At 45.0% G+C, this 13930-nt stretch overlaps 1 protein-coding gene across 1 annotated transcript in view; it reads right to left on the bottom strand.

The window, feature by feature from the left end:
- Nucleotides 1–11104: 11104 nt before the first annotated feature.
- The window catches only part of CHRNB3 (cholinergic receptor nicotinic beta 3 subunit), a 34730-nt gene continuing 31904 nt past the window's right edge, over nucleotides 11105–13930 (bottom strand). Inside the window, exon 6 of the mRNA XM_010356325.2 lies at nucleotides 11105–12021. Within this exon, the coding sequence (XP_010354627.2) occupies nucleotides 11887–12021 (135 nt within the window). The 3' untranslated portion in view covers nucleotides 11105–11886. The remainder of the gene's footprint in view (nucleotides 12022–13930) is intronic.

A 13930-nucleotide genomic window follows, 5' to 3' on the forward strand; every position in this document is an offset into this window, starting at 1 on the left:
TGTGACCTGAAGTCTGAAGGCTGCACATAACGTGGACAGCTCTCTGTGGCCCCCCGTGTGTGGGCCTGCACACGTGTGTCCCATACTCACACATGTGATATAGAGAGAAATCATTCTTGCAACTTTCACTTCTTGGATTAGTTGGCAGATTTTGCACACAGATTTTTCTTGCTATACATTTGGAATTAAAATTTATTTGCCTTAGAGTGATCTTTTGTGGTTACTTCCTTAGGATTATTATGTTATATAAATATTTGTTCTTTTCTGTGTTTGAAGCTGTTATTATCTCCCACCTTGGCTATGTGCATGCATGTGAAGGCTTAATCGTTTCTGAATCTGTGTCTGATCAGTAAGAAGCTTGCTGTAGAAAGTGTTTCATGCTGGTATTTTCCTTTTTTTTTTTTAACATTGTTTTGTTTTTGTTTTAGACATGAGGGCTCACTCTGCTGCTCCAGGCTGGAGTGCAGCGACACAATCACAGCTCACTGCAACCTTCAACTGCTGGGCTCAAGTGACCCTCCCGTTTCAGCCTCCCATGTGGCTGGAATTACAGGCATGAGCCACAGCACGTGGCTTATACTGGCATTTTTTCAAAATTTGAAACTGAGTTCAGATCTAAACACATTTTTCTGAAATTAGTATCATCATTGTGAAAATAAGTAAAATTTAAAAGCTGTTGGAAATCCCCAAATGCTTTAAGCTTTGAGAGAGATGTGGCTGTTATCTGAGTTATATGGCATGTTGTTGTAACATCTGTTTCTTAGATTATAGCTTAACTCTCTTCTTCATTGTCCTTGTTCTGTCATTGTCTAGGAAAGACCAGACCTCCCTCTTCCAAACACTGAGCATTGTGATAAATTAACTGCCTCCTTTGTTATCCTGTGCCTAACTCAGGCCAGATGGTGTCCCAAACAGGGACCCCATGACAGTTCCATCTTCGGTATAGAATGTTAAATATACCTTTCCCAAAGGAAAAGAACCACCTTTACTAATGAGATCATTGTGACTATGCATTAAGACTTACATAGAAAGAGGTTGAAATTCTGTTAAACTTCCCCAAGGTTTGTCTATAAAAGTGATCCCAAATTTGTAACTTTGGAACGCTGACTTCCTTTCTTTGGAATCTGTGCTTCCTGGGAGGGTTGTCCTCAAACTTTGCACTTGAATAAACTGCTTAAACTAGATTCTGAACCTTTTGATTGTTCTAGGTTGACATCATTTACCTAGCAAACTAAGAGTTAAAGTTAAGTGGTGGGTTAAAGTCAATAGTATTCTCAATAAAAAGGAGAGGAATAGTCGCTTGCCCTTTGAATCCACAATCCCATCAATAATTTAAGGCAAGGAATCCTTGATTTTCATCACAATGTATTCCTGCAAATCCTGTCCTAAAGTACTGATAAAGCAGATTCTATTTTCCCAAAGGAACGAAGTTACAATAAATTGGGTGGTTTAAAAACTGAAAGCTCCAGTAAAATTATCCAAAGTATAGAAATTTAGAGCACGGGAGAGCTTCAAAGGTCATGCATGAATCATAACTTCTGTAAGCTGAAACTAAAATGTTAAGGCCTCCCAACCATCTGAATGGTCCCCTTCTTTTGGCCAGGGCAGTCCAAAATTAATCTGAAAAATTAATCTTGTTCAGGCCATTATGGAAGTGGGGCTCAGACATGCCTTACTATACCCTCCTCCTTTTTGGAATTTAGGAAAAGCCAACCAGAATTAACATCAACACTGATCTGAAGTCTGATAAGGAACATTTGTAATCTCTTATCTCTGAAGCCTGCTACTTGGAGGCTTCATCTGCATGATAAAACCTTGGTCTCCACAACCCCTCATTGTCAACCAGACATTCCTTTCTACTGATAATGACTCTTTCAACCAATTGCTAATCAGAAAAATTTTAAATCTACCTATGACTCAGAAACTGTCTCCAACCCCACTGCTTTTAGTTGTCCTGCCCTTCCAGATAGAACCATTTTAGGCCGGGCGCGGTGGCTCACGCCTGTAATCCCAGCACTTTGGGAGGCCGAGGCAGGTGGATTACAAGGTCAGAAGATCAAGACCATCCTGGCTAGCACGGTGAAACTCCATCTCTACCAAAAATAAAAAAAATTAGCCGGGCATGGTGGTGGGCGCCTGTAGTCCCAGCTACTCGGGAGGCTGAGGCAGGAGAATGGCGTGAACCCGGGAGGCGGAGCTTGCAATGAGCCAAGATTGCGCCACTGCACTCCAGCCTGGGCGGCAGAGTGAGACTCCATCTCAGAAAAAAAAAAAAAAAAAAAAAAAAAAAAAAAAAATTGTAAACCTTACATGTATTTGATTGATGTCTCCTGTCTCCCTAAAAGGTATAAAACTAGGCCATGCCCTGACCACCTTGGGCACATGTCCTCAGGATCGCCTGAGGGCTGTGTCAAAGGTCATGATCACTCATATTTGACTCTGAATACATCTCTTCAATATTTTACAGAGTTTGACTCTTTTTGTTGATACTTCTTACCAACTGGGAAACTGAAACCTGAGAGGGACCTGTTGAGTGGGGAATAAATATCGACCCCACCATACTCCCCATCTAGAGCACCGGATATCACACAATAATGTTTTCAAAGCTCCGAGGGAAAATGATTTTGAAACAGAATTCCATGCCCAGCCAATCCTTTGTTTAAATGTGAGTGTCACACACGTCTGTATGAAGAGAGTCCACCAATAGGCTTTGTGTGAGCAACAAGGCTGTTTATTTCACCTGGGTGCAGGTGGGCTGAGTCCGAGGAAGGAGTCAACATGCTGGGTGTGGTGGCTCATGCTTGTAATCCCAGCACTTTGGGAGGCTGAAGCAGGCGGATCATGAGATCAGGAGATCGAGACCATCTTGGCTAACACAGTGAAACCCCGTCTCTACTAAAAAAATACAAAAAAATTAGCTGGACGTGGTAGCGGGCACTTGTAGTCCCAGCTACTCAGGAGGCTGAGTCAGGAGAATGGCGTGAACCTGGGAGGCGGAGCTTGCAGTGAACCAAGATCGCACCACTGCACTCCAGCCTGGGCGACAGAGCGAGACTCCATCTTAAAAAAAAAAAAGAGTGAGCAAAGGGTGGTGGAACTATCATTAGTTCTTATAGGTTTTGTGATAGGCGGTGGAGTTTGAAGCAATGCTTTGCAGGCAGGGGGTGGATCTCACAAAGTACATTCTCAAGGGTGGGGAGAATTACAAAGTATCTTCTTAAGGGTGGGGGAAATTACAAAGTACATTGACCAGTTAGGGTGGGGCAGAAACAAATCACAATGGTGGAATGTCATCAGTTAAGGCTTTTTTCACTTCTTTTGTGGATCTTCAGTTGCTTCAGGCCATCTGGATGTATACAAGCAGGTCACAGGGGATATGATGGCTTAGCTTGGGCCCAGAGGCCTGACATTCCTGTCTTCTTATATTAATAAGAAAAGCAAAACAAAATAGTGGTGAAGTGTTGGGGCGGCGAAAATATTTGGGGGTAGTATGGAGAGATAATGGGTGATGTTTCTCAGGGCTGCTTCGAGTGGGATTAGGGGCGGCATGGAAACCTAGAGTGGGAGAGATTAACCTGAAGGAAGATTTTGGGGTAAGGGATGATATTTTGGGGTTGTTAGAAGGAGCATCTGTCATATAGAATTATTTGTGATGGCCTGGATGCAGGTTTTATATGAATTGAGAAAACGGAAAGACACAATGTCCAAGTAAAAGAAGGAGAAAAAAAGGTATTAAAGGACTAAGAATTGGGAGTACCCAGGATGTCCAAGTAGAGAGTGTCCAAGGGGGTTCAAAGTTATTGTTTGCTTGGTTGGTGAGGTTTTGGGCTCTATCCTTGAGTGTTTTTTTTGGTGTCATATGCCAGGCCAGATTGATTTAGGTAAAAACAACAATCTTCATTTAAAAATATACAGTGTGTTTCATGTGTCCGTGTGAAGAGACCACCAAACAGGCTTTGTGTGAGCAACATAGCTGTTTATTTCACCTGGGTGCAGGCGGGCTGAGTCCGAAAAAGGAGTCAGCAAAGGGTGGTGGGATTATCATTGGTTCTTATAGGTTTTGGGATAAGCGGTGAAATTAAGAGCAATGTTTTGGGGATAGGGGTGAAGCTCACCAAGTACATTCTCAAGGGTGGGGAGAATCACACAGAAACTTCTTAAGAGTTGGGGAGATTATAAAGAACCTTCTTAAGGGTGGGGGAAATTACAAAGTACATTGATCTGTTAGGGTGGGGCAGAAACAAATCAAAATGGTGGAATGTCATCAGTTAAGCCATTTTCACTTCTGTGGATCTTCAATTGCTTCAGGCCATCTGGATGTATACAGTGCAGGTCGCTGGGGATATGATGGCTTAGCTTGGGCTCAGAGGCCTGACATAGAGTCCTCCTTTTTCAGCAGTGAATAAATTGAGGCCTCGGCAGTTCTGGAGCTAAAGAGTCAACCTGGGCTTGGAGAACAGATAAAGTTTGTGATATGTCTGTAATGCTAGCAGAGAAGTCATTAGAGAGGCTGCGGAATGTTGTGACAGAGGTTGAGATGCCTGCTATTCCAGTTCCAAGTGCAATAGTGGAGGCAGAAAGTCCTAGACACACAAGCAAAGGGATTAGTGGGATGACTCTTTTTTGTAGTGTTGGTGTCATGAGGGGGACAGGCAGTTGTTTGTTCCCATCTGCAAACTGGATTTTGGGGGTAAGGAAGACTAGAATACATGTGCCCATCCAGTTGGCAGGTAGGCACATGTAGGTGGAAGAGCCACATAAAAAGAAGAGACCTTGTGTCAGGCAGAACTGGAAATGTAAAGTGAAAAGGTGAGAGGGTATACTGAAAGGGGAATCCTGCACCCAAAATCCTAGAGATCCAGCAAGGGCAGCAGCCGTTAGAGGTTGTAATGGGGATTGATGGTGCAACTGCATAGTGGGAGAGGTTCGGTTTTCATGGTTTATCAGAAAGTGCATAGTGTCTACAAGTAACCTTTCACTGCTATTCATGGGGCTGGATATAAGCAAGCAAGAGGAGCGGCTAGGAGGAGATTCAGATGAGCAGGGGGAGGGTAGCCAAGGATGGAGTGAGATGCAGGGTAGGTGTCTTCCTAAACAATAGTAACTGCCAATGTTTTTTAGTTTGTCAGTAATGATAGAGGGCTTATCAGTAATGCAAAGTTGGAGGCCGGGCGTGGTGGTTCAAGTCTGTAATCCCAGCACTTTGGGAGGCCGAGACGGGCGGATCACGAGGTCAGGAGATCGAGATCATCCTGGCTAACATGGTGAAACCCCGTCTCTACTAAAAAAAATACAAAAAACTAGCCGGGCGAGGTGGCGGGCGCCTGTAGTCCCCACTACTCAGGAGGCTGAGGCAGGAGAATGGCGTAAACCCGGGAGGCGCAGCTTGCAGTGAGCTGAGATCCGGCCATGGCACTCTAGCCCAGGCGACAGAGTGAGACTCCGTCTCAAAAAAAAAAAATAATACACAGTAATGCGAAATTGGAATGCTCCCATCTGTTTGGTAATGTGTGTGGCTGGGTTCTGGAGATAAAGAGTAAAGGAACATTTGGACAGTGGAAGGTTGCCTAAAGGGATTCCAGTAGGCTGTTGTTGGGAGATGCATAAAGGAGTGGCTACAGGGATAGTTGTTTGTGTGGTTAGGGGTCCAAATATGAGGGTGGTGGTGGAATTGACCTAAGGAGAAAGGTGCCGTAAGTAGATGTGGAGAAGTGTGGCAGCTTGTTGGTGTGAAATGTCTGGGGAGTTCTCACCAAATTTGTCTAGAAAGTAAAGAAGTTCCTCAGGTGGGTAAAGATGAGGGCTATTAAAGGAGGTTCTGGGGTGCAGGGAGACAGAAGAGGTAGCCCAGTCTGCCTGTAGAGCGGGCATGGCTGTCTAAGAGCAGGAAGAAAAGGAAACACATAGCCAACAATTCTGTGCTAGGGAAGGATTGGAGGCAGTGAGGAGAGAGTGGGTGAGATTGATAGTATGCTGGAGGTAACTAGGGAGAGGTAGAGAGTGGCATAAGAATGGGAATGAGAATAAGAGTGAGTATAAAAGTAAAGAATATAAAAGTAAAGAATAGAACTTCATCAGGGTACTACACAGCCCTGCACTTTGGCTGTGTGTAATGAAAAGGATTGGGATGAGTCAAGGAGAGCTAGTGTGGGAGCAGTCTCTAAAGCTGTGTTCAAGGAACGGAAAGAGGAGTGGGGAAAGAATTTAGGATCTGTGGAGTCAGCTAGGTTTGCTTTTGTGAGTTTACATAATGGTTTAGTCAGGATGGTAAAACTAGGTATCCAAAGGTGGAAGTACCTAACCATGCCTAGGAAGGAAAGGAATTGTTGTTTTGTAGAAGCAGTTGGGGTTTGGGAGATTAGCTGGACACGATCAGCAGGGAGAGCATGTGTGTTTTCATGAAGAATTATGCCGAGATAGGTAACAGATAAGGAAGAAATTTGGGCTTGACTGAAGTAATGGGGGCTGTCCACAAAGACTTGTGGCAGTACAGCCCAGGTAATTTGCTGAGCCTGATGGGTGTCAGGGTCAGTACAAGTGACAGCGAAAAGAGGCTGGGATGAAGGGTGCAAAGAAATAGTAAAGAAAGCATGTTTGAGATCCAGAACAGAATACTGGGTTGTGGAGGGAGGTACTGAGGATAGGAGAGTATATGGGTTTGGCATCATGGGGTGGATAGGCAAGACGATTTGGTTGATAAAGTGCAGATCCTGAACTAACCTGTAAGGCTTGTCCAGTTTTTGGACAGGTAAAATGGGGGAATTGTAGGGAGAGTTTATAGACTTTAAAAAGCCATGTTGTAACAGGCAAGTGATAACAGGCTTTAATCCTTTTAAAGCGTGCTGTGGGATGGGATATTGGCGTTGAGTGGGGTAAGGGTGATTAGGTTTTAATGGGATGGTAAGGGATGCATCATCCGTCGCTAAGGAGGGAGGTAGAGGTGTCCTATGCTTGTGGATTAAGGTGGGGAGATACAAAGAGAGGATGTGAAGGAGGCTTTGAACTGGGGGAAAAGGCAGCAATGAGGTGTGACTGTAGCCCAGGAATAGTCAGGGAAGCAGATAATTTAGTTAAAATGTCTCAACCTAATAAGGGAACTGGGCAGTGAAGATAACTAAAAAGGAGTGCATTAAAGAATGTTGTCCAAGTTGGCACCAGAGTTGGGGAGTTTTAAGAGGTTTAGCAGCCTGGCCATCAATACCCACAACAGTTGTGGAGGCAAAGGAAACAGGCCCTTGAAAGGAAAGTAATGCGGAGCGGGTAGCCTCCACATTGATTAAGAAGGGGAGGGACTTACCCTCCACTGTAAAAGTTACCAAAGTGTCCATGATGGTCCAGGAGGCTTCAGAGTCGATCGGGCAGCGTCAGTCTTTAGCCACTAAGCTGAGAAGATCTGGGAGGGAGTCAGTCAGAGAGCCTTGGGCCAGAGTTCCAGGGGCTCTAGGAATGGCTGCCGGGTGAGTTGGACAGTCCGATTTCCTGTGGGGTCCCACACAGATGGGACATGGCTTAGGAGGAATCCCAGGCTGTGGGCATTCCTTGACCCAGTGGCCAGATTTCCAGCACTTGAAGCAAGATCCTAGGGGAGACAGTCCTGGAGGAATGCCTGGCCACTGTGGTTCAACGTTTTGAAGTTCTTGTGTGCTGGAGATGTGGCTGGGGTTTCTCTCACAGTGGATGCAAGTAGTTGCAACTCAGAAATACGTTGCTACTTGGCTGCCTCTAATCTATTATTATATACCTTGAAGGCGAGGCTAATTAGGTCCTGTTGAGGGGTTTGAAGGCTGGAATCTAATTTTTGGAGCTTTATTTAATGTCGGCAGCAGATCGGGTAATAAAATGCATATTGAGAATAAGACGGCCTTCTGGCCTTTCTGGGTCTAGGGTGGTAAACGTCTAAGGGTTGTTGCCAAATGGGCCATGAACTGGGTAGGGTTTTTATATTTGATGAAAAAGAGCCTAAACGCTAACTGATTTGGGAGAGGTTGGATAAAGAAAAAAGAGCATTAACCTTGGCTTTGCCTTCAGTTCCAGCGACCTCTTTAAGAGGAAATTGTTGGGCAGGTGGGGGAGGGCTAGTCACTGAACGAAACTGTAAGCCAGACTGGGTGCAAGAAGGGGAGGTAATAGAAGGATTGTAGGGTAGGGGAGCGGAGGCTGAGGAAGAATTGGGACCTGGCTCGGCCTGGTGAGGAGCAGCCTGGGGAGGAGGCGAGAGGTCAGATGAGTCCATAGAAAAGGATGAGTCCCTAGAAAATGAGGATTCAAAGGACTCAGAGCTTGGGGTGGAGACTGAAGGAACAGACAGGAAAGAAAGAAGAAAGATTTGGGACGAGTCGCATTGGGAACAGAGACTAGGGAGGGACAAATGTGTAAAAGAATGCCTGGACGTCAGGCACCTCAGACCCATTTGCCCATTTTTCGACAAAAATCATCCAGGTCTTGTAAAAGGAGAAATCAAAAGTGTCATTTTCTGGCTATTTAGTACCATTGTCGAGTTTGCATTGGGGCCAAGCGGTGTTGCAGAAGAAAGTAAGACACTTACATTTTAGGTCAGGAGAAAGTTGAAGAGGTTTTAAGAACACTGGCTAAGGGAGAAGAAGGAGGAATGGAGGGTGGAAGTTTGCCCATAGTGAAGGAGGTAAGTTTAAAGAGAAAGGTAGAGACGCAGAGAAGGGGGTGGGTAAGCAGCCAATGCAGGTGTCCCGCAATTGACTTGCCACCAACGGAATGTGGGTGAATGACCAAGGCAGGCATCCCCGCGGTGATCAGACACCAGTGAAATGTGGGTGAAAAATCAGGCAGGCATCCCCGCAGTGATTAAACACAAGGGAAGACTGTCTTCCCGAGTCCGTGACTGGCGCTGGAGTTTTGGGTCCATGGATGAAACATATCTCCTTTGTCTCTACTAGAGAGGAAAAAGAACTGGAGTTGGAAGGACATGGAGATTGAAGGGTAGCAAGAGAGGCTGGAGAAGAGAGTGAAAAGACTACTTACCCGATTTGAAATTGGTGAGATGTTCCTTGGGCTGGTTGGTCTGAGGACCTGAGGTTGTAGGTGGATCTCCTCATGGACTGAGGGCGAGGACGGGGACTGGTCTCCCAAAGGAGTCCTCCTGTCCCGGGTCTTTGGCACCAAATGTCACGCACATCCGTGTGAAGAGAGTCCACCAACAGGCTTTATGTGAGCAACAAAGCTGTTTCTTTCACTTGGGTGCAGGCGGGTTGAGTCCGAAAAAGGAGTCAGCAAAGAGTGGTGGGATTATAATTAGTTCTTTAGGTTTTGGGATAGGCGGTGGAGTTAGAAGCAATGTTTTGAGGGCAGGGGGTGGATCTCATGAAGTACAGTCTCAAGGGTGAGGAGAGTTACAAAGAACCTTCTTAAGGGTGGGGGAGATTACAAAGTACATTGACCAGTTAGGGTGGGGCAGAAACAAATCACAATGGTGGAATGTCATCAGTTAAGGCTATTTTCACTTCCGTGGATCTTCAGTTGCTTCAGGCCATCTGGATGTATATGTGCCGGTCACAGGGGATATGATGGCTTAGCTTGGGCTCAGAGGCCTGACAGTGAAGGCAAAATCAATTACAATTTCAGAAAAGCAAGGGTTCAGGAAGGTTACCACACTCAAATACTTCCTGAAAAAATTACATGAAGACTTGTTCTTCTGAATAATGGAAGAAATGAAGCAGAAAAAGAGGAAAGCTTAAGATGAAACACAGTGATGAACAAAGAAATGAAATTGTTTGCCATGTGGTTGTGGACAAAACGTGTGGTCAATACATGGTTCTTAGGGAAAGGAACACATAATATAAAAATTAATCATACCGAACTAAAATTTATGATTTAAAGAAAATGTGGAAGGGGATAAAAGTGAAATGAAGGTGAGGGGAAATGAGGGTCCTAAAGAAATTATTTTGTGTAGAAAGTGGCAGCCACAAACACTAATTCTCAACCTTGATTTTAAAAGTTGAATGTTTATTAATAAATTAACAGAAGTGGACATGTAACTTTCAAGCCATTAAATGCAAAGAAGGAATGGACAAGCTACAAACCCGGCCAAGGCTGAAAAAGAGGGAAAAAGGTGAAGGAGCAAGAAAATGTTATACAGAAAACACAAACTAAATGGCATTAATAAGACAAAATACATCAGTAGTAACAATATGTGAAGGTGTTTCATGCTTAGATTTTTTTTCTTTTTTTTAATGGAGTCTTGCTCTGTTGCCCAGGCTGGAGTGCAGTGGCATGATCTCGGCTCATTGCCAGCTCTGCCTCCCAGGTTCAAGTGATTCTCCTGCCTCAGCCTGTCAAGTGACTGGGACTACAGGCATGGGCCACCACACCTGGCCAATTTTTTATATTTTTAGCAGAGATGGGGTTTCACCATGTTAGCCAGGATGGTCTTGATCTCCTGACCTTGTGATCCACCTGCCTCAGCCTCCCAAAGTGCTGGGATTACAGGCGTGAGCCACCGCGCCCGGCCGTTTAGATTTTCTTTAAGAGACTGCGTCTTGCTCTGTTGCCCAGGCTGGAGTGCAGTGGAGCAATCACGGCTCACTGCAGCCTCCAACTACTGGATTCAAGTGATCCTGCCATTTCAGCCTCCTGAGTAACTGAGATTATAGGCACACATCACCATTTAAAATTGTTAAAATTTTAATTTTTTAATTTTTTTGTAGAGACAGGGTCTTGCTGTAGAGAGAAGGCTGGTCTCAAACTCCTGGCCTCAAGCAATCCTCCTGGTTTGACCTCCCAAAATGCTAGGATTACAGGTGTGAGCCACTCCACCCAGCCTAGATTGCAAACTGCTTGCAAGAGCCATGCCTAAAAGTACTCCAGAAAGGGATTTGGATTTATAACTGAACAGAGAGAAAAATTGCTTTAAGCTAAAACTCAGGAAGAATTTGGCAGTGGCAGCAATTTTGGAGGGCAAAAAGAACCTGAGCAGACTCCCCTTGGAGTCTTAGAGGAGGAATGATGGTGGGTGGGGGTGAAGCCCACCCAGGTGCCAGGAGACAGGGAAACAGAAGGTGGAGCCTAGGGGATAGTGTTGGCATGGATCCGAGTAGACGAGGTGACATCAAAAACCATTATCAGAGAATGCTCTGTACCCTAGTTTACTAGAAAAAGATAATGGATATTAATGAATCCACTTCTGGTAGCAAAGGGCTGTTTCTTTTGTGAGTTATTTTGGTATGCATGACCTTAAAGCAAGTCACAGCTCACAGTGGGCTCCAGTTTCACTATCTAAAGCCTTATCGTGCTGGGAATAAACCATGAATAACATCTGCCTCGGTAGGCCAGGCATCTTGGAATCTGTATTATTGTTAAGTGTGTAGTGCCAGGTGCCCTGACAGTGTAATCCCCAAACCCTTCTTGAGATTTGCCTGGCCCATTGCTACAGAAGCACAACACAGCCCCAGTTTGCAACTCAGACAAAACCACCAAGGAGGTCAGTGCTGGGTGGGAGATCCAGGCTCTGTCCACACAGATAGCTCAATGTGGAGACCTCCTTAAACTCCAGGTGGATTCCCCCACTCCCCACCGAGGCCTGCTGGTTCTAGGAGGTGTTCCTCCACCAAGTAGCAACAGCTTTTTGTGCACTCTGGCTGTGAGCTCAAGCCTGGACCTATTATCCCTCCCTGAATGTTCAGGGAAACCAAGGCAGGGGCCTGAGAAGGTGTCACTTTCTTTAAAAGCAGCTCACTCTCATGGCAACCACAAATGAGCACATTTACCAGAGTTTCTCCTGTGAGGAGATGTTCCATTTCCACGAAGACAACACAATCAGGGTTCATAGAACAAGCACGTGCATTTGGACTCTGTCTGTACAATAGCCAGATGTCAGGTCTAAGATGTAATCTGGTCTTTACGTCTTTTAAATTCCTAATGGTAACTATGTAGCCACATCTTCAAAGCAGGGGTAAAAATCAGAACCGAGCCTGTAACTGACACTATCAAAAAGAGCCACAGGAAGATTCGGTCAAGAACTTGAGCTACAAATTTCCAGTCTTGTACTACCTGCAAAAGAGAAAAAGATGCCTTTCACTCAAGACACTGAGCAACTGTTCTGTATTCATCTCAAGGGATTTAAAAAGAGTAACATTCAGATTTATAGCATTTACTTAAGTTTTCAAAATGCATCTAATGTCCCAACCACACTACAGGCTCACGTTCTTTCAGGGACTTCGCTAATCATGCCCAAAGGAAGTATCTTGGAACACTGTCATTAGCACTGGAAAAGGAAAATAGAAACAATAGAATTCCGTGTGCATATGTCAACATTCCTGATCAGAATGGGAAAAGTCTGATTTTTACATGAATAAAAAGCCAGTATAGGCCAGGTGCGGTGACTCACGCCTGTAACTCCAGCACTTTGGGGAGGCTGAGGTGGGGGGATCACCTGAGGTTGGGAGTTTGAGACCAGCCTGGCCAACATGGTGAAACCCCCTCTTTACTAAAAATACAAAAATTAGCTGGGCATGGTGGCGGGCGCCTGTAATCCCAGCTACTCGGGAGGCTGAGGCAGGAGAATCGCTTGAACCCAGGAGGCAGAGTGTATCTTAGTATGCCAGTATATCTTGCTAGGGTGCTTCCTGATACTCGTATGAAAAGAATCACAAATTTATAATTTAAGAGTTTTTGTGGCCAAATGTCACAGGCTTTCTTTTCTTCCACTCCACCTGTGCTGCAGCTCCAGAAGGAAGGGTGCTGCCGAGCAGAAGAATCGACCAGGACAAGACAGACATTCACAAAGGAGACGGGAGACTGAGTCCCCTTTACTAGGAAGGGGAGGGGAGATGCAGAGAGTGGGCAACAGGTCCATAACATAAAGTCAAGGCACGACTGGCTGAGGAAGTCTGAAAGGAAGGGGAGTCCTCATCCCTCTAGAGTAAATAAATGTCCTCCATCTTGGGGCGGGGGGAAGAAATCTTTGTATTAGGTTTTTGTTTTGTTTTTTTGAGACGTAGTCTCGCTCTGTCACCCAGGCTTCAGTGGTGCAATCTTGGCTCACTGCAATCTCCGCCTCCTGGGTTTAAGTGATTCTCCTGCCTCAGCCTCCCTAGTAGCTGGGATTAGAGGCACTTGTCACCATGCTCAGCTAATTTTTGTATTTTTAGTAGAGAGGGGGTTTCACCATGTTGGCCAGGCTGGTCTCGAGCTCCTGACCTCAGGTGATCCACATACCTCGGCCTCCCAAAGTGCTGGGATTACAGGCGTGAGCCACCACACCCAGCCTGTATTAGTGTTTTTAAAAGATGTTAAGAAACAAACAAAAAAAATCCGCCCAGCTTGACAGCTGAATGTTTCTTGTCTAACAGCAGTCACTTTTCTAGTGCTTTATTTAAGTGGATGAAAAACATGACAGATTGTTAAGAGAGAGGGTATATGAGGCAGTGTCTGAGAACGCAAGAGAAAATGTATAAGGATAATTCTAAAAAAATTCTTAGCCAGGTGCAGTGGCTCACGCCTGTAGTCCCAGCACTTTGGGAGGCCGAGGTGGGCAGATCACAAGGTCAGGAGATCGAGACCATCCTGGCTAACACAGTGAAACCCCATCTGTACTAAAAAACACAAAAAATTAGCCGAGTGTGGTGGTGGGTGCCTATAGTCCCAGCTACTCAGGAGGCTGAGGCAAGAGAATGGTGTGAACCTGGGAGGCGGAGCTTGCAGTGAGCTGAGATGGCGCCACTGCACTCCAGCCTGGGCGACAGAGCGAGACTCCATCTCAAAAATAAAATAAAATAAAATAATTCTTTCATCAGTTTGTTTAGGGGATGAGGCTCTTGGCACTAATTTTCACCAATTTTAGAGTAAAATACTTGAACCCTATAAAGTGAAGTTATTATATATAAATTGAAAATATGTTACTTGCTGTAGGCAACAGATCATTTTTTTTTTCTGTACACTTAAAAAAATCTGTAAACTA

Source organism: Rhinopithecus roxellana, chromosome 9, assembly GCF_007565055.1.
Source record: "Rhinopithecus roxellana isolate Shanxi Qingling chromosome 9, ASM756505v1, whole genome shotgun sequence".
In the NCBI taxonomy this organism is placed as follows: domain Eukaryota; kingdom Metazoa; phylum Chordata; class Mammalia; order Primates; family Cercopithecidae; genus Rhinopithecus; species Rhinopithecus roxellana.